This window comes from Corvus kubaryi, unplaced genomic scaffold (genome assembly GCF_017639235.1).
Source record: "Corvus kubaryi isolate FWS band 111438036 unplaced genomic scaffold, C.kubaryi_AGA036_p1.0 37398, whole genome shotgun sequence".
In the NCBI taxonomy this organism is placed as follows: Eukaryota; Metazoa; Chordata; class Aves; order Passeriformes; family Corvidae; genus Corvus; species Corvus kubaryi.
Window position 1 is genome coordinate 54,833,283 of NW_024581137.1, and position 25,392 is coordinate 54,858,674.

At 46.8% G+C, this 25,392-nt stretch overlaps 1 protein-coding gene across 3 annotated transcripts in view; it reads left to right on the forward strand.

Moving 5' to 3' along the window:
• Positions 1-24,809, forward strand: part of PLCD1 (phospholipase C delta 1) — a 50,841-nt gene extending 26,032 nt beyond the window's left edge. For 2 of the 3 annotated variants that reach the window (XM_042043070.1, XM_042043069.1), the window contains exons 4-15: positions 2,969-3,098; positions 6,735-7,038; positions 8,122-8,323; positions 10,186-10,330; positions 11,364-11,513; positions 16,706-16,867; positions 18,180-18,336; positions 18,628-18,744; positions 20,101-20,279; positions 20,789-20,921; positions 23,151-23,300; positions 23,643-24,809. In XM_042043070.1, coding sequence (XP_041899004.1) covers positions 2,969-3,098; positions 6,735-7,038; positions 8,122-8,323; positions 10,186-10,330; positions 11,364-11,513; positions 16,706-16,867; positions 18,180-18,336; positions 18,628-18,744; positions 20,101-20,279; positions 20,789-20,921; positions 23,151-23,300; positions 23,643-23,761 — 1,948 coding nt within the window. In that variant the 3' untranslated portion in view covers positions 23,762-24,809. The remainder of the gene's footprint in view (positions 1-2,968; positions 3,099-6,734; positions 7,039-8,121; positions 8,324-10,185; positions 10,331-11,363; positions 11,514-16,705; positions 16,868-18,179; positions 18,337-18,627; positions 18,745-20,100; positions 20,280-20,788; positions 20,922-23,150; positions 23,301-23,642) is intronic. The other variant, XM_042043071.1, reaches the window with a different exon arrangement.
• Positions 24,810-25,392: the final 583 nt, after the last annotated feature.

A 25,392-nucleotide genomic window follows, 5' to 3' on the forward strand; every position in this document is an offset into this window, starting at 1 on the left:
GTGTCCCCTGCCTGTCCCCCATGACTGGAGAAATGCCTGGCAGGGCATCTTTTTCAACATCTCAAAGCCTTGCAAAACAAGTAAGGAATGTGCAAGGTTTTGAAAAAAAAAAGATTGAAAGTAAAAACTCTGCTGGTTTCAGATGGGGCTCATTCAGTTTGGAATGCAATGGAGTTGCCTGTGGTAGAAAGGGACTTGGTTCAGTGTCTTAAGTACTTTTCCAGTCCTATATCCCTACACAGATAAAACTCCCACATGATTGATGAGCCTTTCTGATGTTCTTATACACAGAGTTCTGTTTTAATAAGCCTCAGATTCAACCTTGCAGCAAGCTGGCATAGGTTGTTTAGCAAATATTGCAGGTATGTGTGCAGGGAAGACTTTAGACCAGAAAATACAGAGGACTTTTCATTTGAGCAGGGTGGCAGCGTCTGCTTCGGTTCTGAGGTTTATGTGTGAGCTTTTCTTCTGGTCTGAAAGCACTTACCAGAAGTTCTGCAGCATTTCTGCTCTGAGCAGCACATTCATGGGATATCTGCCAGACAGAAACCAAAGAGGGATGACTGAAACTAATAGAAAACTGGTAGCCCTGGAGCTGGCATATCCTTTGAAAACAAGAGGCAGGAGGCAGGCTGTCCCTGGATGTATACAGAAATGGGAGCAGCTCCTTCCTTGTCCACCCAGGCCCACAGTGGGGCATAAGGTGAAAGGAAGACCCACAGCCAGGAGTGAAAAATGGTGTTTGTACCAGATGAGAGGATTTCCAGTTGAAGTGCTTAGTTCATCCAGCTCCTCTAAGCTATCCCAAAGCTGAGGGGATCCAGATGGATGGAGAGTTTGGGTATTTTGGGGCCAGAATACTGCTATTTACTGGAATAACAGGCTGAGACCTCAGTTGTCTGTACTCTCCTTTTTCCCTCTTTGCTGCTTGCCCTTGCAGCGAGAGGACCCACTGTGTGTGCCTGGGCTCTTCCTGGGCTCTCTGATCTCCCTCCTGCATTTCTCAGCCTCCTGGGAAGGGATCTAAGAGAAAAGCATCCTCCATTCACAGGCAGGACCTGGGCATACTCTTTTTCAGGTGCATTTACTGCCCCACATTTTGCCTGCTAGAGAGGACTATGGGTACATGCATGACCTCTGGGGGCTCATTATCAGAGGAGATTATGCAGACTCCTAAAAAAAATGTGGGTTTTTTGCAGTGATTAGCACAAAACTAGTAGTTTCTATGCACAAAAGAGTAGTTTTGTCCACCCCTGCTGCTCACCTCTGACTGTGGCAGACTGCATTTCCTCGTGGCTCACCAGACTTGGGCGTTCCTCCTGCCTGTTGTTTTTAGGGAAGGCTGGGAAGGGGACCCGAGGTGCAGGGTCAGGTGTGAGTGGGTGGCACCAGGGTGGCAGTCTGAGCAGACCCTCTCTGGAGCAGAGCTGGTGAAGGGGGTGTTCTGCACCCTGGGGTGGGTGTGGTGTGCTCCCAGTACAGCATGCTCTGCTCTTGGGAGCTTCATGACTCAAACTTGATTTTCTGGGACGAATCAGTCCAAGCCAGACCCTGGTTCAGGGCTCTGGAGTGTCCTTGGGAAATGCAGCCTCTCTTTATTTTGGTTTCCATGTCTAAAGAAGGGGAATATTAATATTACCAGGCTAAGACGGATGCAGGGTGAGGTCATTGCTTAGCACCTGCCAAGATTTTTAAAGTCAGAAAGTTCAGCTTTCCATGAGACAAACAATACTCACTAACAATTTATACATATCTCCATCACTAGGAACTGTTCCAGTGCAGGGTTAGCTCTGGTGAACAGTTTCAGGGTTATGTCTGCAGCCCCCATGGCTAATGCCCTTTTTTGGGGTCATTCTGAAAGGCCCAGTTTAAATGTTACAGCACTATATGCCTCAGCTGGTATTTGCTAATCCTGAGCTTTACACTGATTAACATTCAGATTGGGCATTTTTTTTTTAAAGTTTTTCTGGAATGAGCTTGAAGCATTGTTTCCTATGTGACATGGAACGTTATTCTTGGAGATCAAATTCTTACTTTGATCATTTTTTTTTCCTATTGAAAAGTAGATATTTTTCTGGATGACCTTTCTTATTTGACAGTAAAGCAAATTAGGCAGTCAGTTCCGTGATGGAAGAAGCATGGGTTTTTTGGTGTTTAAAACTGCAGTGTGTCTCAGCTGTCTAACATGATTTCCCCAAGAGGCTGAAAGAAATTGGGAGACCCAGCTCAAATTATCTGGAATCACATTGAAAAGATCATTCTTACAGCAGTTACTCCAGATCCATGGATATACTAAAGTGATTAAAACTCAAGCTCTTACGAAATATTGTCACACTACAACACAGTAACAGACCCCGTGCATTTCATCAGGGGAAGCCAAGAACCCACAAAGTTTGGTTTGATTCTGCTCACAACAAAGTTCTTAGGATATACAGGTAGAAATACCTAAAAATATGCTGAAGGTGAGTTCAAAAATTACTATTGATGCTTCTTTTGGGGCTCAGTGTTCACTGGGATACACTGAATTTTGAACAAATCCATGACAATCAATTTACCGAGCTCCTCTTGGGAGCTCTTTTCATTCTGTCCTTTATCCCCTTTTCACCATCTGGAGCAGAATGTACTTTCTGCCATAAAAGAGAAGTCAAACTGTTTCTGGCTGCAGCCAGAAACTCCTACAGGGTAAAGAGAGCTGCTCCAGCCTTGGCCAGATGGTGAAAAGCTTCACCCGGGTCATGATCAGTTGTATCACAGCTCATTTTCCTTCTGCCGAGGCACCACTGTGCTCTGTGGGAGCAGAAGGTGAGGTGGTGTCAGCTGCTCAGTGGGCCCACGCTGATTTACAGCAGCTGGAGAGCTGGCTCAGAGCCTTTAGAAGAGGATTTCCCTCCCGCCACGTGCAGCAGAAGGTATTTAGGTGTTTAGGCTAGGCACTGACCTGGAAAGATTTCCTTACATCCCCCTGCAGCTGGATTCACACCTGCCTGCGGAAAGCTGACAAAAACAAAGACAACAAGATGAGCCTGAAAGAGCTCAAAGACTTCCTGAAAGAAGTGAACATTGAGGTCGATGACTACCATGCCAAGAAGATTTTCCAGGTAATGGGAGCAAGCAGAAAAAGGGTTTGCTGTTGGCTGAGGTCGAGGTCTCCCACGGCTTTCAGCTTGGGTTGGAGACCCCACCTAAAGTGAACTCCTGGCTTCTTTTCTTGTACCGAGGAAGGACGCTCAGGTTTTGGTGCTCAGTAGTTTATTGCTCAGAATAATTGATTCCCACCAAGTTAGGCCAGCACAATGCTTTTGATGAGGGTGTGTTAAGGTCTTTCTTCATAATGGATGCCTAATTTTGCCACGATGAAGAAAATGAAATGCAAACATGGATAATGCAAGCAAAAGGGAAGCAAAGTTCAATACCCAGGGGTTTCAGAAGTTTTGTGTGCTGTAACTGTATGGCAATGCCTATGTCTGGCTGAAATTTGTTTGGTTGCAACTGTGATACCAGATCCTCAGCTTCCCAGAGGAGGTGGGTGCCAAGTGACAGGTATAAACAACAAAAAAAGAAGTGCAAAATAAGAGAAAAACCTTTCCAGATTCATGATAAATACGTAACATTGCACCCAAGCCTGGACTAGTCTGATTGATTTAATACTCCCAGGGAAAACTTAATCTGGTCAGGGATGTACACTCCTAAATTCTCAAGATTCAGCTTGCTGGCTGAGCCTATCAAAAGATAAGAAAGGGATGAAAATTTCTCAGTTGTTAAGGTTTTGGTTGTTCTCTAGAGAATCCATCCTGCTGAGGTGAGATAAAACATCTGGATAATTTCCAAACTTCCATCCTGTCTCAAGCAGGATTTGAATTAATGGGTGTGCAGTTTTACAAATGTTTTTTTCTGATTAGTGGTAAACATGTGGGTGGTTTTGGGCACTGGGCAGGAGTTCTCCTGCTCCTCCCTGTGAGCAGGCAGCTTTCCCCCAAAGGAGGTCCAAGTTTCCTAATCCTTGCTTTATATACATCTCACTGGTAACTCTGCAAGAATTGGAGGGAAGGTCATCAGCAGATCTTAAAGAATTTCAGCTTGCACAATATTCCAGTTGTACTGCTCACTCTGGCTGGTGTATCCCATCCTTTATTCCCTGCCCAGGAAGATCCTGGAGGAATGGAAATAAGGCTGGGAATCCACTGATTGAGTTGTATGTTTCCATTGGAAGCACTTGCCAACACTTCCCTTGCAGTCTGTGCAGGTGAAGCCAGTAGGGACCAGGGTGTGAATGTCCTCATCCTAAAGGATGCATCTCACATATAGGAGATGAATCACTCCTACATCTTCACACATCAACAACAACCTGAAAAAAATCATCCTTGGTTTGCTTTTTTTTAAAAATTTTTTTTAACTTGAATTTTTTATTTTAGAGGCACAGTCTCCTCTCATTTAATGGACCTCCTCTGCTGTCACAATAGTTACAAGGGACCTCTAGGAGAGGAAACTTGATTAAATGAATCCTTTTTGCATAAAGACTCCAAGTAATTGCTAAGCCTTGATTCAACCCATCGAAATGCAGAGAGCTAGTTGAAGTACCATCATTAGGCAAGTAATTGTTAAGTTTCCTCTATAGCCACTGGAAAGAGAGGTTCTTTGGAGGTTAATTCAGATCTGCTGAGCACTGATTAGCCTCCAGGAAGGGTCTGTCTTGCTCCTAAAGCAATTACATTTTCAGTTTGCATCCTGCCTCAGCTTAGATGGACTGGGGCATTACAGCCTATTAAAGGGTGATCTTTTAGTCTCAGTGAGTTTTTCTTCATTTAGTCATAGGAAGGAAGGGCTCAAGAGGGGGCTGCAGGGCACCTTCTCACATTATTCTTGCCTTTCATCACATGGCTCTGTGTCCACATCTAGGTTTGAGACACCTGAGTAAAACATTTGCAATTCAACCGGAAGTTATGCAAAGCTCCTCTCATTGCTCACTTCATTTCAACTTGAATATTCATTCTGGTGCATCAGAAAGGTGTTTTTGCTGGCAGGCCGAGGGTCATTCAGGACCCATGGCTTGTGATACAAACATGGTATTTTGGGTTGAGATTCTCTTTCTGATTTGGACCTCTTGTAGTCAAAGCAGAAGGAACCCATTTTATACCGTGCATCTGATCTGTCCTGGAGTTTGGTGCCAGCGCTGTTGCCCTGTTTTCATCACAGCCTTTAATGGCAACTAATGAATAAATGTCCCGAGGCACACCACTTAAAATGCCAGTTTTCTAGAAGAAGTATCTTGTCATTTTCCCTGTCATGTCTTAAAGAAAAGAACATTTGTAATTCAGGAGATCCCTGCCATCTCCACCAGCTGCTGTCCCTCTTTATATTCCTTTTGCAATTGCTAAGCATCATGCTAGGCTTAGTTTGAGGGATCTCCCAGAGCCACAGAACAGGATCATAGACATGGAAGGCAGCAAGGAAAAGGCAGTTCCTGGATTCTTAAACCTGATTTGGAGGTGTTTTTAGTACTGAGCATGTCACAGGTTGTCCCATCCCTGATTTGAGCCCATAGCTTCTACCCAGCAGATTCTGAAGTCAGAACAAGTTGAACTCTTTTTTTTTCTGTCACTTCAGTTTGTGAAATGCTGGGTGTCGTGATAATGTTCTTTGGTTTTATATGTGCTCCATAAATAGATAGTAAAGGATTTGCAGGGGATGAAAGTCCCTCATTATCATCTTGGGGCACTGCCAAAGCCACCGAGGCCATCACTGAGATCATTGGCATAGCTAGGTTGAGATTAGTGTGGTGACTGGTTAAACTAAGACATGCATTTTCATCATAAAAGCCAGGAAAACAGCTCTATCTGTCACAGGGGATCAAAGACGGAAAGCAATTTAATTCCTCTGGTTTGACAAGTTGAAGAATTCTGCTTGGAACAAACAACAAATTTAGTATCAGGATTTGCCACAGGAAAAAAAAAAAGTTTCTGATGAAAAATAGAACCTGGGAGTATTTTAAATAAGCTGGAAAAACTTGTTGTTGGAAAAGCTGCTGTCCTGTAGGGAGACATTAACATGCATATCTCAAGCTCCAAATCTTTCATGGTCAATCAAGTCCTTGGCTGTGGTGCTCTGTCAGAGATGGTATCTACTGGAAAAGTTCAAACCCCAGAGGAAGTTGGAGAATCTGAATTACAGTTCCTTGAGAAGATTATATCTGATTGGAAATCTGGGGGGATTTTGTTACTTGGCAGGTGTTGGATGAGAGTGGAAGATTTCCATGGAGAGGTGGATTTTTTCATATCTAAACATGCACATGTTTAGCAATTGTGGGGTTTTTAATTTGGTTTTGATGCCATCTTTGCAAACAGCACCACTGTGAGTTGTGATGGCCTCTTGGGGTGTGAGCCACTAAGGTCAAGGGGAGGGTTTTTTTCACTTTACCTACGGGATTTTTGGCTATACTCTCTATCATTATTTAAGAGAGTTAATTGCTTCCCTTTATTCCTCCTGAGATCAAGACTTACATTTCTTTTGACCCTTGATCTGTGCTTAGATTATTTTGAGCTGTCCTGACTGAAGCACTCCAAGTGATGGAACCCAAGGGTGGTGCTTTTGAGCACACTGATAATCTATAAATACAAATAACTGTAACTGTTTCTTGACTATTGGCCTTGTCAAAGAGAACCTTTGTCATTGACCAAGTGCTCCTCACTCACTGGCCAGTAACTCTTTGCAATTATTTTGTGTTCTACGTTGTGTAGCCCTGGTGCAGATTACGGCTGGCCTATGCCAGAAGGAAAGAAGGTTTTCATTCCTTCTCCCCTCTACGTTTACAGCACTGTGACAAGTCCAAAACAGAGGCTCTGGAGGATGATGAGATAGAGGAATTTTACAAGATACTGACAGAGAGGAAGGAAATAGACAGCATCTTCCAAATGTACTCAGACCCAGAAGGGTTCATGTCCTGCCAGAACTTGGTGAGGTTTCTCTATGAGATGCAGCAGGAAGAAGATGCTGTTGTTGCTGCCCCTGCCTTAATTCAGAGATATGAGCCCAATGAAAGAGGTAGGTTGAAAACCCTGGCTGGTTTGCTTCAGAATCTTGCTTTTTTGTTGAATTATGAATTGTGTTGCTGCTGCTTTTTCCTGCAGTCTTGTGTATTATTTTCTCCCCACAGCTGCTTCTACAACACGACTCTCCTGGGGGAACATTAGCTGCTCAAGGAGAGGCTGGGAAATCTCTCTCTTCAGTTTTTTTTGGGTGCACTGGCAGGAGAGGGGTTGATACAGGTTTGACTACAGGATGATGAAAATCCTGAGGGAAAGACTCAGATGGGTTATTCAAATGCCAAGACCTCATGTGGCTTTCCAAGGTTGAGAGTGTAGCAATATTTGTGCTCTCCAGAAGCTGGAGTGGAGGCAGATGTTCTTGATGGTGGGCACCTGTAAAGCCATCTGGTGATGGGATATCTGAGTAGAGGCCAAGGAGGTGACAGCTGTTTAGGAGGGCAGTCCCAGAACTGTCTGTCTGCTCAGAATGTAGGTGAACCATCAGTCTGGAGCACCTTGGAGGATGCGTTCAAGCAACCAGCTCAGGATCATGGGCTGGTTTTCCACTCTCCTGGTATTCCTTTAGGAGAAGTACGAGGTTTTGCAACTGTCAGGCTTTAGGATTAGACTGAGATCTAGCTTGTTCCTTTAAAATGGGGAGTAATTTTGTATTTCCTCTTTCCAAATCATGTATTTCATTGGGTAATCTAGACAGGATTTATCTGGCTGTGTTTAGACATCCGACAGCTTCTCTGGGTTAGCGTAAAGAAACATTGAAATGCTCAAACAGAGATTTTTATGCTGTAAATCTCCAGAGAAAGATGAGGTAAGGTCTGTCTTTGACACTTTTAAGATGTTATCAAGGACAGTAAGTGTCAAAAAAGCCACACTTGCAAAGGGGCTTTAAAAGCGTTTTCAGGCAGCTGAAGGTGTCATCCTTGTCTGGAGAACATCGATGTCTTTGCTATTACTGAATGCCTGGGGAGCACATTCTGTCTCTGAGATCCCCTGGAGAGCAGAGGCACCGTGGTGAAGGTGATGGCACAACCTGGTGGCATCACATTTTCAGTGTGGGGTTTTCTGTCTGTTTACCTGGCAGCCAAGAGGGGCAACGCCATGACCAAGGATGGTTTCCTGATGTACCTGCTGTCGGATGAGGGGAACATATTCAACCCCTCCCACAGGAAAGTTTACCAGGACATGACCCAACCTCTCAGTCACTACCTGGTGTCATCCTCACACAACACCTATCTCATGGAAGACCAGATCACAGGGCCAAGCAGCACAGAGGCCTATATCAGGTAAAGAGTGTGTGTGTTTGTGTTTGTGTGTGTTTGTGAGGTTAACCTCTTTCTTTCAGAAGACGTAAGTGTCTGTGCTGATGGATGCAAGAGATCAAGAAGCAGTCTCTCACCAGACCAGGTAAAGTAGGCTGGCCCATGTTTCCAGGGTGAGCTGTTTCCAAACCAGGTTGGCTGTGCCCTCCTTTTCGCATCTCTTTGACCTGGGTCTCATCTGACCACCTGAGTGTAAGATGTATAATCACTACATTTGGAAGCAGTATAAAATATCTGCAGCCACAAGGAGGCTGGATTGCAGCCCTCTGGCATGGTGTTTTCAAAGCATGATGCTGAGGGGTTGTTGCATTCCCCAAAACATGGCATGAGAGGGTGCAACAAGATGCAAAGATCCCTGGGATAGAGCTACAGGTCTGTATAGGGATTGGAAGGAGCCAAAATGATGCATAGTGTCATGGTGCTTATGCTCTGTACTGCCTTTTGGGAGAGGCCCGTGGCAGGGACTGTCCCCACAACCATGCTGGGGTTTATTTTGGAGAGTCCTAGCTGGAGCAGTCAAAACAAAGAGATGGGGTGTGAGCTGATGGAGCAGGATGAGTGATCAGGTAACTTACACCTGGTCCCTTTTTAGCATCTCAGATATTCCCAGAGCACCCCTGCACAGAGCATTAGGTGTTGCCTATGTCTGCCTTTAACAGAGACTGATGTCTCATGGCCAGATGGACGCAGTGACCTTTTAGTAACTTGCACACCCACCTTACATTACTCCTTGTTTTTATCAGGTGAGACAGTGTTTCCTTATGAGCCAGTCAAGGACTGCAATTCTGTCTTTGTTTATGACTTACCTTTTTTCAGGAGCTATGACTGTCTAGAGTCACAAGGTCAAAAGTGTAGAGAGTGAAATTTGGCACAAGTTACTTCTCAGTAGCACTTTGAATTCATCTAACAGAGTCTTAAAATTATAGATGTATGTTTTGCTTGTAAAAAAAAAATCCCATGATTCTGGAACAGGTTTCCCAGAGACGCTGTCGATGCTCCATCCCTGGAAATGTTCAAGTCCAGGTTGGATGGGGCTCTGAGCAACCTGGTCCAGTGGAAGGTGTCCCTGCCTGTCGCAGGGGGTTGAAACTGGATGATCTTTAAGGTCCCTTCCAACCCAACCCATTCTGTGATTCTGTGAATCTATTGCAATGAGTTAAAGGAGTTGTGTAATCTGAAATGTTTAGGGAATTACTGTAAAAGAGAGAAGACCAGCTCCTAGGCAGATGGGGTGGGGAATCTACATTAGAAAATAAATTGAAATGGAAGTATGGATATGTAGAGGTGGGAATTTCATGTGGAAATTCAATCTGTAGACTCGGTTTGGGAAACTGGCCCTCAGCAGTCTCCCCAGCTGTGGTGGAGTCCCCATAGCTGCCTCCCTCCCTCCCAGCTCTGAGGACTCATCTCTCATGTTAACGTCAGATCTAGATGAAGAAATCACGTCGTCCAAGCTTTGTGACCTGGCTTCTAAGGCTGACTGTCATTCTTCCATTGCAGCCACTCTTGATTTTCTCTTCTCTTCACCATCTTTGGGGAAAGACTTGGGGCACAATCATGAGTGTCCTTTCTCATTTGGCACTCACTGTGTCTTATTCTTTGGATAATTCTGCCTTGGACTTTCACTACCTTATTTCTCAGATCCTTCTGTGCTGATGCTGATTTCACCTGATCCCATCCTTTACCTGCTTTCCTGTTTTTCCAAGCTCCTTTCTTCTCCCTTGCTCCCTGAACTTCCCACCAGTCTTCCCAGGCAGCTGATGGACCCTCAGCTGGAGATGGAGCAGAAGGTGTAGAATCCAACCAGGTCCCTTCTTTGTTTCCAGAGCCCTCACCAAAGGCTGCCGCTGTGTGGAGCTGGATTGCTGGGATGGCCCCAACTCAGAGCCCGTCATTTATCACGGCTACACTCTCACCTCCAAGATCCTCTTCAGCGATGTCATTAAGGCCATCAAGAACTATGCATTCAAAGTAAGGACCAGGGACCCTTTCTCATGTTGCACAACCCAGGACTGACAGTAGATCTCTTCCCTCCCAGCAGGGAGCAGAAGCAATGAAGGCTTCACCTTAGCATTTCTTGTGGGGACAAGATGTGTCCTTCTGTCCAAGCATCCGTGCTCTGCTTCCTGCAAAAATCCATTCCTGGGTGTTGCTGGACAGGGAGAGCACCATCTGAGGATGAGTTTGAACCTGTGCCAGCACAGCTGCATCCTGGACCCCACTGCAACGACACTGATGCCCAGTATCTTGAGCATACTTGGTGGAAAATGCCAAGCCCATGATTTATGTGGCTTTGATGTCTCAGGATTCGTTTCTAGTTTAGAGGAACCCATGTGCATGCTTTGGGTGTGAAGGACTATTTCTATTCTGATTTAAAAGGAATGAGCAGGTTGGGAGTCTTGTATGGCAGCAGCCTTCAGAAAACCTTAGGTCTGTCTGGACTCACTGGACTTTGTGCTGTTTTCCTTCAGTGCACTTGGGAGCTGGTGTCAAGTTTCCTTTCGGGCCACAAAGAAGTGACAATGACAATAATGGCAATGCCTTCAGCACACAAAATGACCTGGGGGGCACAGGGAACCAGATCAGGCCTATGCAGGAATGCAGGAAGGATTGATATCACTTAAGGATTTGACCAAACCCTGTGATTTCAAAGCCCCCTTCCCAGTCCTTCCTCTGAAGGTGGGTAGGAAGGTGCTCTGACCCGCAGTGCAAGTGGAGAATGGAGGCACAGGGAGTGCCCCAGAAAGTCTGTGAGAGGCATCCTGACCCATCCTGGTGCCCTCTCAATTGGATCATCATCTCTGGAAGGCATCAGCACAGATCTGAGTAACTACTGCACAGTTAAATTTGTCCATTTTTAACAAATCCTTGCTTTAGGAGAGTATCAGACCCTACTCTTGACACACTCGTTCCCAGAGAAAACAGCACTGGGGTTCATACCAATTGCTTCAGACTGGTGAAACTGCAGAGTTCACTGATGGTGTGTGTTGCTCTCTTGTTCCAGACCTCACCATACCCCGTCATCATCTCCCTGGAGAACCACTGCAGCGTGGACCAGCAGAAGGTCATGGCTCAGCACATGACCACCATCCTGCAGGACATGCTCTTGGTTGCCCCAGTCGATGGAAACAAATCCCAGTTTCCCTCCCCAGAGGTAAGCAAGGCCCCTCCAGCACTTTCTGCCTTCTGAGGGTGGGACAAGATAGAAGTTTTTCTTTTTGCTGAGTGCAAAGCTCAAAACTCAAGGGGAAAACCATTGCAAGTAGCCTGAAGTTATATTAAACACAAAGTGTCCTCCCACTGAGAGTGTCCTGGGGTAGCCACTGGGAATGGCTCCTGTGTGGATAGCTGCAGTTCCCTTTAAATTGCATGTCTTTGCTAAAGAAATGCCAAAAATTGGATGAACGTGCCTAGTCAGAGCTGGAAGGAGTTTGTGGATGAGATCAAGCTGGCAGTCAGCAGGGGAGAAAGGAGAGGAAAACGATCCACCTAAAATACCCTCTATATTTGCTCTTCCTCTTCCTTTATCTCCTTTCCCTTTCCAACTTTCCCCTTTTGTTTGGGAGTGTTGTGCCTTGTTTGATACAATGCCTAGCACAGAGGGAAGCTGCTCTGGGCTGGTCCCTAAGCACCAGAGAAATAAATTAGGGTGAATTGTAATCTTTACTGCTGCTGCTTCAGCAGGACCTTGGCTCTGGCATAGATAAGGTGCCTCCCTTAGGAGAAGTGACTCTCCCAGAGTGACGACACTCCCAGCATGGAGATCAGTCTTTGCAGGCTCTTACTGAGTAGGAAAAATATGTCTTCAGTGCCCTCTCCTGACTTGGTGTTTATCCTGGTGCAGGATCAGGAGAAGTGCTGATGGCTTTTCAGCTGATGGCAATGATATGATGAAAGAAAGGAGAAACACCAAGCAAAGCAATGTGTGATTTGTGAGTGTGAAGGGATGACCCCAACTTCCCAAAGATGTTTTTTCCATGGTTGTGCTCATCGAACCTCCTGCTCTGATTGCCCAAACAGGCACATGGCCCCAGCTGAACACAGTGCCCAGATCTACCCTAGGGAATGGGTTTGGGCTGATCTGCTCCATTGGAAGGATTGATCCATTTAGTTTAAACAGAGAAAAATTTCCAGTGTTTCAACACCTATCCTTTTCCTTCTGGTACCTTTCCTCTGCCTCCCTGCTAATGTGAAGTAGGACAGTGCAAAGGGCTGAAATGATGACTTTTTTTGGGTGTAAAATACATTGAAACTGAAACATGAGGGAAAAACAAACCAGGAACCTCTTGGCTTTTCCACTCCCTTGTGACGTTGACATGAAGAAACCTGGGACAACAAGGTATTTTTAATATCAGGAAAAGGGTGGGATCTGCCACTGAGCAAAAAGCTGAAGGCTGTAAACACAAGCAGTTGAAGGATTGCTGCCGGTTGTGTCAGCAGGGCAACGTCAGTAATTAAAGGAAGATTGACACAGTTTGGATTTGTGCTAACGATTTATACCACAGCCTGAGGCAGACATCTGATTTAATAGGCTCCATTCAGGAACACTATTGGGCTACACAGATTATCTAAATATCTCCCCCAAGATGCTGTCTTTAGGTCCCAATAGTGAATTAAAGGCTGTAGGATGGAAGGCCAAAAGCCACATGAAAGCTCCAGGCAGCATGAGGGTTGTAGGACAGAGCTGATCCAGTCTCTGCTGCTGGTGGGTTGTTGCCCTTCTGCCCCATCCCTGATCTGCACAGGGGTCTGCCAGGGCCCCTTCTTCTTGAGTGAAGTTCTTGAGCTGAGTTTCCTTCAATCCTCCAAAACCTTCTTCAGTAATGTGTTTCTTTCCCTTTCCTGGTGCCACTCATTGCTGGTGCAACACCTCAGTTTGCAGCTGAAGGACGTGCACAGATGTGATGTCAATTAGTGGATCTGATCTGCGCATCTCCTCGTGAATGTGAACATGTTATTCCTCACAGCTTCTCAGAAGCCTGGAGAGATGGATATCCTCATCCTGAGAGTGGGATGTCAGGTGGCAGTGCTCAGACCCTGTGTATCCGTGTTCCTGAGCACTTCACTTACGGCTCCTTTGGAGAAAGTCAGAGGAGCTGGAGGTGTGGTCCACCTCCTCCTCAGTGTTTGTGCAAACAGAGGAAGAATCACACCCTGGGAGTGTTTGGTTCTCTCTGTTGACTCTAAAGGAGGTGTTGAAGCCACAGAAAGTTTGTTGAGGTGGATCACTTTACAAATCTTCCATTCCCACTGAGATGAAAACTGGAATTCAGAATTCTTGGGTTGCTCTTAGGGGCAGGAAGCTTTCAAGTAGGACAAACCTACCTGTTTACCTACCTGTGTATGCAGATCTTCTAAAATCCTCTGCTCATTATAGCTCTGCTGCTTCTGATCAAAACAGTGCTTTCCTTTAAGATGGTTTCCATGTCCCAGTGTGTCAGAACCATTTCACCTGCAGAGCTGAGCTTGTTCAGTGTGCAGTGGAAAAGGTGGGAGAGCAGGGGAGCTCCATTTCTGGGGACTAAGGAATGCTATTTATAGGGCATGTGAAGAAGGGCAAGAGTTGCCTCTGTTCCAGCAGCCGTTCCACTGTGTATTCTCAGGGCAGTCCAGTGTCCTTGTAGCCTTTCCTGAGGTTGTAGTCCACCTTGGGCATGCCACAGACAGTTGGAATGGCTTTATGGTCTACTTGGAGAATACTTATTGAGTATTTCAGCTTTTGCTTCCTCCTAAGACAAGGGATCTGCTCAACACAGCTGAACTGATGAGGTGAGTGTCTTTTGCCTCAGGCTAGAAATACTTAATATCACATGAAAGGGAACCAAGTGAGATGGAGCAAGGGCACATGTGTGTTTGTGTCTGTCTATATCAGCTTATTTAAAACCTCGATAAAGAAGATAAACTCTCAGATTTAGAACTTTGCTTCCTGTGCAGAGGGGATTCACTGCAATGCTACTATAGGATAGCACCTTTTGCAGGAAATGGGGATGAAAATGCCTCGCTTTGGGGTGAGTCTCACTCCTTGTTGTGGACAAATTATCAAATGGATCTCCTCTGAGTTAGGTGGCACGTGGGCTGCTCTCCCTTGTACACATAGGAGCGGTGTCCCTGTGTCCATGGGGTGCTTCTGCCCCATATCCAAGGTTTCCCAGAGGAACCACAGGCTAGACAGGATAACAGCAGCACTGAGGACCTGCTGCTGGCACCCCTGGAGTGGGCTGTGGTGAGGAGACACAGTGGAGGCTGTGTTGCTGTGCCTTTTCCTCGTGATGTTCTTCAGCCATGTAGGATTGGTCTGTGCCAGAAATTGCACCTCCCACTTGCTGTGCAGGCTGAATGGGAGAAGCTTGAAAAGCTTAATTACCTGCTGGCAATTAAGAATGAAGGGGACTGCCCCAAATACCTTATCCTTAGTTCTCCACTGCTGACTTGTGGCAATAACATTTCTTTTGGGGCATTAGAAAGCAAAGGCAGATAATATATTAAATACCAGGATCGTATTTGCAGCCTGCAAGGGACAAGAGGGGCTGCTCTCAGCCTCTCCTCGCTGTCTCCAGTGCAATCCTTCCAGGCTTGTCCTTCCCAAGTGTTGAGCAGAGCCTAAAAGCTCACACAGAATTGGATTTTGTGGTGGAAGAACAGTGTAGAGCTGGGTGTTGATGCAGGAGGGTGGGAAGGGACATGAGAGCAGCAGACTGAAGTGAGGCTCTGAAAATCTCCCAGCCATGAATGTGAAGAAACAGAGCAGAGCTGTGCCTGGAGGAGGGCTGAGGGCTGGGAGGATGGTCTGGGGATGGGGAGGGGGGTACTGCTATGCTCTGACTGCTCCTTTGAGTGTAGGTTTTGAGTGACAGGGAAAGTGCCCCAGTGTAAACAGCTTATTTGTGGTAGCTGAATAAAAATGCTCTTGGCTGCTGCCTCAGGTGCCAGTGTCAGATTTCTGCTCAAACCCAGCTTCACCCACAGCTTTGCCAGGTGGTGAGGAGTGGGGCTGGTCTCTGTAAAGACGTGATGCAATTTGCTTGACCCCACAAAGGGGGAATCATGTTCTTTGAAAATGCCTGTGTTGTTTTATAAAAGAGTCTTGGTTTTCCACAATCCTGTCATTTGAATGTGGTGGGGTTTTGTTGCTTTTGCTGTTGCAGAAAAGGCAAATATAGGGTGTTGCTAAGGAAAGGGGAACGTGCTACACAGGCTGAGGGGTTGTACTGGCTAATTCCAAGATGGAATTTTTCTGGAATATCTTGTGCCTTCCAAAGCCAGGAGTACCAAACACATCCAGGTGGCAGCAAATCTCCTGTTCCTGGAAGCTGCCAGGTCTAGTGGTGCTCTTGATTTTAAGGCATAACCCACACACCTGGAGATTGCCCCCAGCCACCTTTCTCAATACTTCTCCCTGTCCCAAGCATTGCTGCTGCTTTGTTTGGGCTCTAAGTCATCCCTCTCCAGGCTCCAGCCTTCCTCCCACAGCCAGGGCTTGCACAAAGGATATATCAGTGATGAGGGTTTTTATGTGAACCTTGAAAGAGGCTGGAGAGAATTGATTCAGCACAAGGAATGTGCTCCCTGGACTCCCTCTGCTCCCAGCTGTGATACCCTGGCGCGTGCTGCTGGTTGTGGTCAGTGTTGTACCACTGGAGCAGTGGCAGGAGAAGCTGTTCCCAGAAGAGGATGTAGCTTTGAAAGGGTCTGGGAACTCCTCCTGAGGCTGTCAGCACCCTAAGGCTTCACCTGCAAAATCCCTCACGTATTAAAATTCCATGTCTGCTGTGCACAAAGCACCTGTCCAGAACTTATTGGACTTCCGTACCCATGAAAATGTTTGTGGAGCAGAGGCTGCACTGCCTCAGCCCCTGCTTGGATCTCACACAGTTTCCTGAGTTGTGCATGGGTTTATAACCACACACTGAAGAGCAAGGGGTGGATTAAACAACAGGCCACACAGAGAGGCAAAAGTGGTGCCACAAATTTCTTCCAGCAGCCCTGACCTCCAGGCTCAGCCTTGTTTGCTGAGCAACATTTCAGTCTTGAAAAAAAAAAGGTGTATTTTAATTGTCTTTAACAGCACAACTGTTTAAGTTGTCTGGGTGAGGGGTGGTCAGCTCTATAGCAGAGGGGAATCACTGGGCTCTCTGGGGTTTTCACACTCATGATTGTGGTCTCAGAGGCTGGGCAGAGGCAGGGCAGGGCCTCAGTGTAAAAACAGACTTATTTTTACCTGTATCTATGGATAATAATGAGTCACTGATGCAACTGTAAAAGCCCTGGTTGCAGTGAGGGACCTTTTCAGGGTGGGCCAGAGTTTTTTCTAACCACCAGATATTTTGTCCACTTTTCCTTGTGCAGCAATTGAAAGGGAAGATCCTGGTGAAAGGCAAGAAGCTGAGCAGGCAGGAGGATCCCATAAATGGGAACAACAACCTGGAGGCTGAGGATGTCTCTGATGAAGATGAAGCAGCTGAAATTGAAGATGAATCTGTGAAGACCAAGGTAGAGCAGAAGGGGAAGGTAAGTGAAAGAAGTAACCACTGGGAAATCTCTTTTTAGGTGGGTTTTGTACCACACCTAAAGAAACAAAAAAAGAAAATCAGTTGAAATACAATTTTTCATGTGTTCCCAGCCAAGACAGGTCTCAGTGTGGTTTCAGCTACTCAGCTGGGGATGTAGAAGGGTGAATTGTTGAAATTGCTGGGGCTGAGGATCCTGGTGCTTGCTCAGCTTAATGATCTCTGTCCCAAGCACAAACAGAGATCTTACAGAGCCAGTCAAGCACAAAGGTTGGCTTCTTTCTCTAAAATGAGACTGCAGTGGGGACAGACCATGTAGCATTTAGAGAAGCAGTGGAAGGGCACATGTTCAATCTCTGTCTTATTTCCAGAAATCTCTTTGTCATGGGACAGTCATGACTTTGGCTTTTCCAGTCTCATTTTGGGATACACCTGCACTCTCACTGGCTGTTTGTTTCTGACCTGGAGGAGGGAGGGAAGGAAGATCCGTGGGGAAGGGGTGGTCAGTTACTAAAGCAATTTGTATGATGATTTCTGGGAGGAAGAGGCTGGCCTTTACACATGCCCCATCATGTGAGGAAATGGATTTTTCCAGAGGTCAGGTCCTTGTGAAGCCCATATCCCTCACAGAGTGGGTTCATAGGTGACACAGACACATTCAGCCCCACCGATGGCAAAACTGATTGGTGTTGCCTCTGGACCTGGTCTAATCTGCGTTTCTCTGTGATGATTTGCTCGCTCTTTGAGGGTCTTACTTATCTCTCTGATCTCTAGTCAATAACATGTACATTATTTTGACATCTGTCATTTTATTTTCTTGCCCCCGGTGGGAGCTGGGGACTCTCACTTGCACCAGTGAATGTGGCTGTGGAGTTGGGGTCATCAAAGCATTGTGAGAACTCCCTAGTTCAAAGGGGAAAAGCCCAAGCTCTGGGAAGGCTAAAACATCCTTCTGTTCCCTTTATTTCCAAGTTTGCATGCCTGGGACCAGGACAGTATGGAAGAGTCATTGCTAAGGCTGTGTTATAAGGTTTAGCACCTGGAGACAGACATGGGTGCTGAAATACAAGTGACCCTGCAGAGAGCAGTGGGAAGGGCATCCTACCAACAGAGGGGGAATTCTTTTCCACCCTTTCCTGCACAGGGTGACACAGAGGGCACACCAGCAGCCACTGAGTGTTGAGAGTGTGCATCCTTTCCATGTGAAAAGGTGGAGAAGAGAAGCCCCAAGGGTCCTATAGAGAAAACACAATTACCACTTCTGAGCACGACAGCAAAAACTCCCCACAAACCTCTTGCTCTCCTGTTTCTAGAGTGACACCTTGAAGCTGGCCAAGGAGCTGTCAGACACAGTCGTCTACTGCAAGAGTGTCCATTTTGAAGGCTTTGATGACCCAAACCATCCTCGGGCTTTCTACGAGATGTCATCGTTCTCGGAGAGCAAAGCTCTGAAACTGGCCCAGGAGTCTGGTGCGTGTGTTCTGCCCTCCTCTGTCCCTGTTCCCCAAAAACAGACAGCTGCTGGTGGAAAAGGCATCCCAAAGACATGGGTTATGATCTCTTTGGTCATGCATGTTACTGAGAAACAGTGGGAAGAACTTAATATCCTCAGGGCTGTTACCAAGAAGGGCGTTTTTGCAGGTGGTTCCCATTCAGCCAGACTTGCCAGGCAGAGGGGAACACACAGCAGCAGCAAGAAGAGATAGAAGTAGCCCCATCACTGAAAGGGCCATTTTCTTCTGGTTTTTTCTCTCTCTGTAGGAACCAGTTTTATTCATCACAACATCAGGCACCTGAGCCGTATCTACCCTGCAGGCTGGAGGACGGATTCTTCCAACTACAGCCCTGTGGACTTGTGGAACGTCGGCTGCCAGATCGGTGGGTGTCTCTGGGAGGCTGGAGGGGCTCACCTGTCTGGGTCACCCATGACCTGGCTGTGGAGGGGCTTCAGCTGAGGCAGAATCTCAAGCCCTTTGCAGCTGGAGGCTCAGCAGTCACTGGGAGAAACCAGCTTTCCAAACAATGCCCGGTGACTTTCCATAGACCATCTTCTGGCTCACCACAAATCCACTAGGAGAGGCTTTTCTGCACATTAATGTGCAAATCCCTGCAATTTCACTGTCAGCAGCCATTTAACAAATGGGGAGGGAGCATGAACTCCGTGGGTCCTGCAGGTAGCACCCCTTGCCCTGCCTGGCCTCTGGACAGTCCTTGGGAGGCGCCATCAGTTCCCTTGGGGTACAGTAAGGGCAGACCTGCATGCCTTATCTGACCAGAATTCAGTATTTGGACACCCAAAATAAGATTTTTCAGAAGCCCTGAGTACTTGCAGCTCCCAGTAAAACCAGTGTACTGCAGTTATCAAAGTCTTGCTGCAGGTGGAAAAGTAGGGGAGTGCCTTAAAATGCTTTCAACCTTCAAATATGACAGGGTGTGAAGGACCCAGGACCAGGATAAATTTTTGTGTCTTAAGAGATGTCTTAGATTTTGCTAAAGATGTTAAAATCATCCTTGAGGAAATCAAGGGAGCACTGAGGAGCTGCTGGGGCCCACATGCACTCCCTGTGTGGTGTCAGTGAGGCTGTTCACAGAGAGTGTTCCAGGTTTTACATCAATGCCTTTAAAAAAGGTATTGACAAATTGGGAAGAATACAAGGAATGTGCCTGGTGTTAGGACACCAGTGAGGCTTGATCTATTTTGGGCAGCAGACAATAAAGAGGTGATTTGATCACAGCTTCTGTGCTGCCACCTGAGGAGTTCAGACAGTGAGGAGCTCTCTAGTCCAAACAGAGGCATCGATGCCCCTCGGGATGGCAAATGAAAACAAGCAGATCTGGGCTGGAAAGGAGGTTTTATAATGAGGCTAAATAACCAGAGAAGTTATCTGAGAGGGATTTGCTGGCTTCACTGCAGGAGAGAACTCCTTCAGTGGAGAAATGAAGAGATTTATCTGAAAGATGCAGTTGCTCTAGGTGGCATAAATTCCATGTAGGACAATTTTTGATCCTGGGGAACCCAGGATGGCTGTAATGGTTCCTCCTGTCTCTGTCATCTCTGAATGCAAGAAATCCTCAGGGCTAGCAGGCTGTGAGGGTCAGAGTTTACCACTGCTCTTTGAAGCGTGAAAAAGCCAATGTTTATGTCCATGAAGTGCAGTTTCATGGAACAGAATTAGCATGAAAAGATTCCTATTGATTTATCTGAGTGACTGAAGTTATTTATTTATGTTGCAGTTGCCCTAAATTTCCAGACAGCAGGCACAGAAATGGATGTGTACCAGGGTCGGTTCCAGGACAATGGGTTTTCTGGGTATGTCTTAAAGCCGGAATTCCTCCGGGATGAGCAAACCAAATTCAATCCAAAATCCATCACAGAAGGAACATGGGGGACAAAGAAGAGGCTCCTGCTTAAAGTAAGAATAGAAATCAGAAAACATCTCAGTAACATCCACTTTTGGGGGGGGGCATGTTCTACCTTCTCCTTCTTCTGATCCTTTTTTGCAATGTTGTCCTAACCCTGCTGATTTCCCACATCTGGGGGCTCTCATGGACCTGGATTCTCCAGGGATCTACTCACATGTTTAATGTTGGGCAGTAGGTTAATGACAATATTCGCTGTCGTTCCAGAACCGTGCAGGCAGACATGGCAGTCAGCAGTCACCTCTGGTGTTCCCAAGTGCCAGCTGATCACTGTGGGGGACAGTCAGAAAAGTTGTCTGTCCCAGACAACTGGGCTGGAGCTGGGTTCCTTAGGTGCTTTAGCTCATGACAGCTTCCTGTGAAGGATGTCACAGCACTGGCTCTGAAATGACAGCACCAGCCTCTCACAGCAGATCCTGCACTCCTGGGGAAGGAGAGGGAATTTTCCAGGGAGCCCCCTCTCCTAGTGATGTCCTGACCTCTGCCTGTGTTTCCTCCACAGATAATCTCTGGTCAGCAGCTGCCAAAGGTGAACAAGAGCAAAAACTCCATTGTGGATCCCAAGGTAACGATAGAGATCCACGGTGTCCAGCAGGACAACAACAAGAAGCAGACCAAAGTCATCGAAAACAATGGTGAGGGGGTTTCCTCCAAGCTGTGCTCCCATGAGCAGGAACCCTTTTCTGTTCCGTGGCAAGACTGCTGCCCTGTGCCCAGACCTGCCTGGGGCACCCAAGCCTGCCCCCACTAAGCAGATACATGAGGTGTTATTCTTCTTCTGTTGTTTGGAGACAGAAATTCCCTGTAAAACAACATCAGCCACGTGAGTTCTTTGGGGCTGGCTGCCAGATTTGCAGAGGTAGAGCTTTGGAAGTGCTCTTTACCCCAAAGCAGTTGGATTTGACCTGGGGTGCAGAGATTCTCACCAGGATCTTCCCAGAGGAAGCTTCTCGTGGGGCTGATTGTATCCTGAAAATGTCACAAACTCAAAAAAGGACTGATGTTGCAGGGAACTTCAGAGCTCTCTGTTCCAGCCTCTGTCTATAGTAGGGCCATACAAAGTTTACTCAAACTGCTCAGGGTGTTGCCCAGATGAAATCTGAATATCTCAAAAGTTGGAGGACCATTTCTTATCAGTCAGACATGGCTGTGACTTCCCTCTGTGTGGTGAGGGTTTGAATATTATGCACAAACACACACACTCTGCTTTTCTGTGTGGAGTGAGAGCCAAGCACTGGAAAGCTGGTGCATATTTTCCTGCCTGCTAACAATGTTTCCCTTTTCCTCTTTCCTGTTTGAATAAACCTGGCCTGGCTCCTAAACCTCACGGCCATTTCCGTCACCTACAATAATTTTTGTAGCCTGTCAAGTGAAAGTTGTGTAGGGAACGTTTCAGACTTGCCAGGCCTGTTGCTCAGGGCTGCTGAGCACTCCCAGCCCCATGGCCAGCCCTTGGCTGGCAGGGGCAATACTGGAGTGAGGCTGGAATGATAAGTGCTGCCTTGTGGAAAGCAAATCAAACAGTGAAAACACCCCTGATGGAAAGGGGCAGCTGCAGAGAGGGGTTTGCCTGTCATGGGCTGAGGTTTCAGGTGTGTGACCATGCTTCAGCTGCTCACCTGGTTTGGTGTTTTACAGCTGGACTCAATGGACTCGGGGGTCTTTTCCAAGCTAAATGATGCTGTGATTCTCTGTTGGTGGGACTGAACCAGGGGCTGTGGCACACACAGATCAGGTCACAAACAGCAGAGCTGTGGAGCTTGGTGGGCTGTGGGAACCTGCTAGCTCTGCAGCTCTGAGCATCTCGCTGTGGCACTGAGATGAGCTGAGAATCCCTCCCTGATGCCACTACAGTGAAACCTGCTGTGCCAGGACCAATGACTCAACCTCAACTTCCATTTCTGCTCCCATGGAATCAGCAACACTTTTTTTCCCAAGGATGAAGGGTGTCAGTGTGTTCACTAAGCAGTACAGTCGATTTAATCCTATAGAAGTCCAAATAAAGTGTCCCAACACACCACAGGTATTTTGCACTGGCACAAGTCCACAGGCACATCTCAGCACCTTCAGGGCCAGATGAAAGATCCCTGTCTCCTGCTGAATCACTCACAAACCCTGCATGACCAGCGGGCTCCAGGTGACATTTTGCTGTCCTTGGTCTCTGCTGTGCACAGGCAGCAGGGTTTCCAGCAGGATGTCCTCTCCTGTTTGCTTCTGGGGAGTGGTTTATTGACACTGCACCTGCCATGACCTGGAGAGAGCGCCCTGAGCTTGCTCTACATTTCTTGTGTGTTGGTCTCAGTTTTGTTTGCTTTGTGATTCTGGACCACATGACCCTTAGCTAAACTTGATGATGCTTTTTGTAATCAGACACTCCTCATTAACTTTTCTTGCAGACAGGGAAATTGGGGCACAAGGTGGTGGTCAGATGGGTGTGTCTCAAGCTGTTGGAGAGGCTTAAGGCCCCAGAAGGCTGTCTCAACACAAAAGCACAGCTTTGCTCTCTTCCCTCCCCTGGTTTAGGGCTGTAAAAGTTTGCATCTGGTCCAACAGCAACCAAAGACATCCATGTACCAGCCAGCAAAAGCCTGTGGAGCAGAGCTGAGTCCCTCCCCTCTCCAGCTCCTCACTCCTTTCTAGGACCAAGTTCTGCAGTGAACAGCCCAAGCTGAAGGATTTGTTAGTTCCATGTAGCAAAACACAGTATCAAAGCTGGGAATAAGGCTCTTGGCACCTCCTGAGAGCCTTGGTCTGGGTCAAATTAGGTTGACAGTCAGGAAAAGTCTCCATCCATTTGCGAACACCTCGGACCACCATTCTTACTGCCGACATCTCTGACCTCTATTCTTGTCTATGTTCCCCAGGCTTTAACCCAAACTGGAACGAAGAGTTTACATTTGACATTGAGGTCCCTGCACTTGCCCTGGTCCGGTTTGTGGTGGAAGACTTTGACATGTCGACCAAGAATGACTTCATCGGGCAGTACACCCTTCCCTTCACCAGTCTGAAGCAAGGTAAGGCTCTGCTCCCTGCACCTCACAGCCAGAACCTTTGGGAAGCTCCAGCGTCCTGGAGGAGTGTTCTAGATCAATCACAGCTTGGGTCAGAATGGATTTTTTGGGCAGCTGTTAACACCGTCTCTGGGGAAGGGTCCCCCTTGTCACCAGAGGCCTTGGGAACGTTGTTACCCACACTCAGAGCTGTGCCCCTGGGACCTGCCTGTTCAGGATCTTGTGGGAAACCGGGAACAAAATGCTCTGAGACTGGGAGATGTTTGTGCAGGATCCTGGCAAACGTTAGCAAATACTTCTCCAACTGGACTAAAGGCCATTTTCCATCTGTGTCTCTGCTTCCAGGTTATCGCCACATCCATCTCCTGACCAAGAATGGAGACCCGTACTCCTCCTCCACCCTCTTTGTGTACATCAATATCCAGGACTCTGAGTGGCAGCCTGGCTCCTCGAGGTCACAGTGAGCCTCCTTACAGACCTGGAAGGAATTCAGTGTGTGAACTCTGCCAGGGTCAGTCCCCAGCACCTTCCCTGGAGCAGCACTCGGTGCTCCATAGGACCCCTGATGTGAAACAGCCATCGACCTTCTCCCTGCTGCGTGCTGGAAACATCCTAATGCTGCTGTTGAAATTAATCCTTTTGTCCCTATTTGACCAATCCAGCTGTGGTTTTAGTTCACTTTATTTAGATTTTTTTTAATGTTGCTTTTAGCGAGAGGATAGGGACTCCTTTTTAGTGAAGTACAGCTCTTGGGTTGGGCTCAGTCAGGCATCTGGGCAAAGCACCCAACATCTGTGCAAGGAAAAGTCTCCCTCAGCACTGCAATCAGTGGCCAGGTGCCAGGTGACTTCTTGCAACTGCAGGTGTCAGCCATCTCTCAGCATATGAAGTCCTAAACAGGGCCACGATTCCCCTTCTTTCTGTTACGGATTAAAAAAGAAAGCTGCACTACAAAGGCCCGTGTTATGTAACCCGAGTTTCCTTTTGTGTTGTAATAAAAAATACATGAGCACTACTCTGCCTGTGTGCCTGGCTCTTGGCCAGGCCACTTTGCATTCAAAGCCTGCCTCTCATCCTGTGAAGGAGAAAGAAGCTGCTGAACAGCAGATTTCCCTCTGACCCAAAGTGAAACCCACTCAAAGCGACCTCAGAGGATGTGTTTTGCCAGAGACAGTGGAAACACGCTCAACTGACAGCAGGGCTTTTTTTTTTCCTTTTTTTAAAATACAGTAAAACTTTGTGTTTTTGCAGAAAAATGTCATTTTTTAACCGAGAGGAAGTAGATGTTGTAAGTGCTCGCAGGTCCCAGTTGCACTGTAGAGGTAACCCAGCACAAGAGTGTTTTGAAAACAACACAGTATTTATGGTGACAAGTGATTTGTCTTCAAGTAGAACTACAGAGTTAAGGGAATGTTATTGAAATAAAATAATATATATTTTGAAGTGCCAATTGTGTTACTAACAGTATGTTAGACTATTAAAAGTTTAAAAAAAAGTTCTGGAAGAGTTCAATTACTTGTTGCCATTTGCCTCTTTGTCCTACTTGAATGCAACATATGTGAATTTGGAGATTGACCTGCTTAATTTCTTAAGTTGTCAGGCTTTCTGGGGGTTTTAATCCTTAGTGGTGAAGATGAGGGGCTGATACCAAAGCTGTTATTGTCCTTTTAAACATATTCTAGTCAGCTTATTTTTTGAATCCACAATATCCTGGATTTAGTGATCTTAGGCCTACTGCAAAGCCGGGTTTCTTTTAGTCCTCCCTGGAGTTCGTTGTGCTGCAGTAAATGTTGCTGGACACATTGATTTTCCTCTTCACTACAATACCCTGTGATGTTGTAAACCATTGCCAGATTAAATGTGAATTAAACCCACACCTGAAAGGCTGATACTGCATTAACAACCAGCAGGTGGAAGAGCTCAGGAGTGGCCAGCGAGGCAGAGCACGGGGCCCTGCAGTGACGTGGGCTAGCCCAGCTCCCCTCTGGGATGGGGCACGTTGTTCGAGACACATTGGAAGGCCAAGGATGGAACATCCTTGAATCCCACCGAGGGACAGCCTGCATTTGGTCCCTGCCCCCAGTGTGCTCTCAGC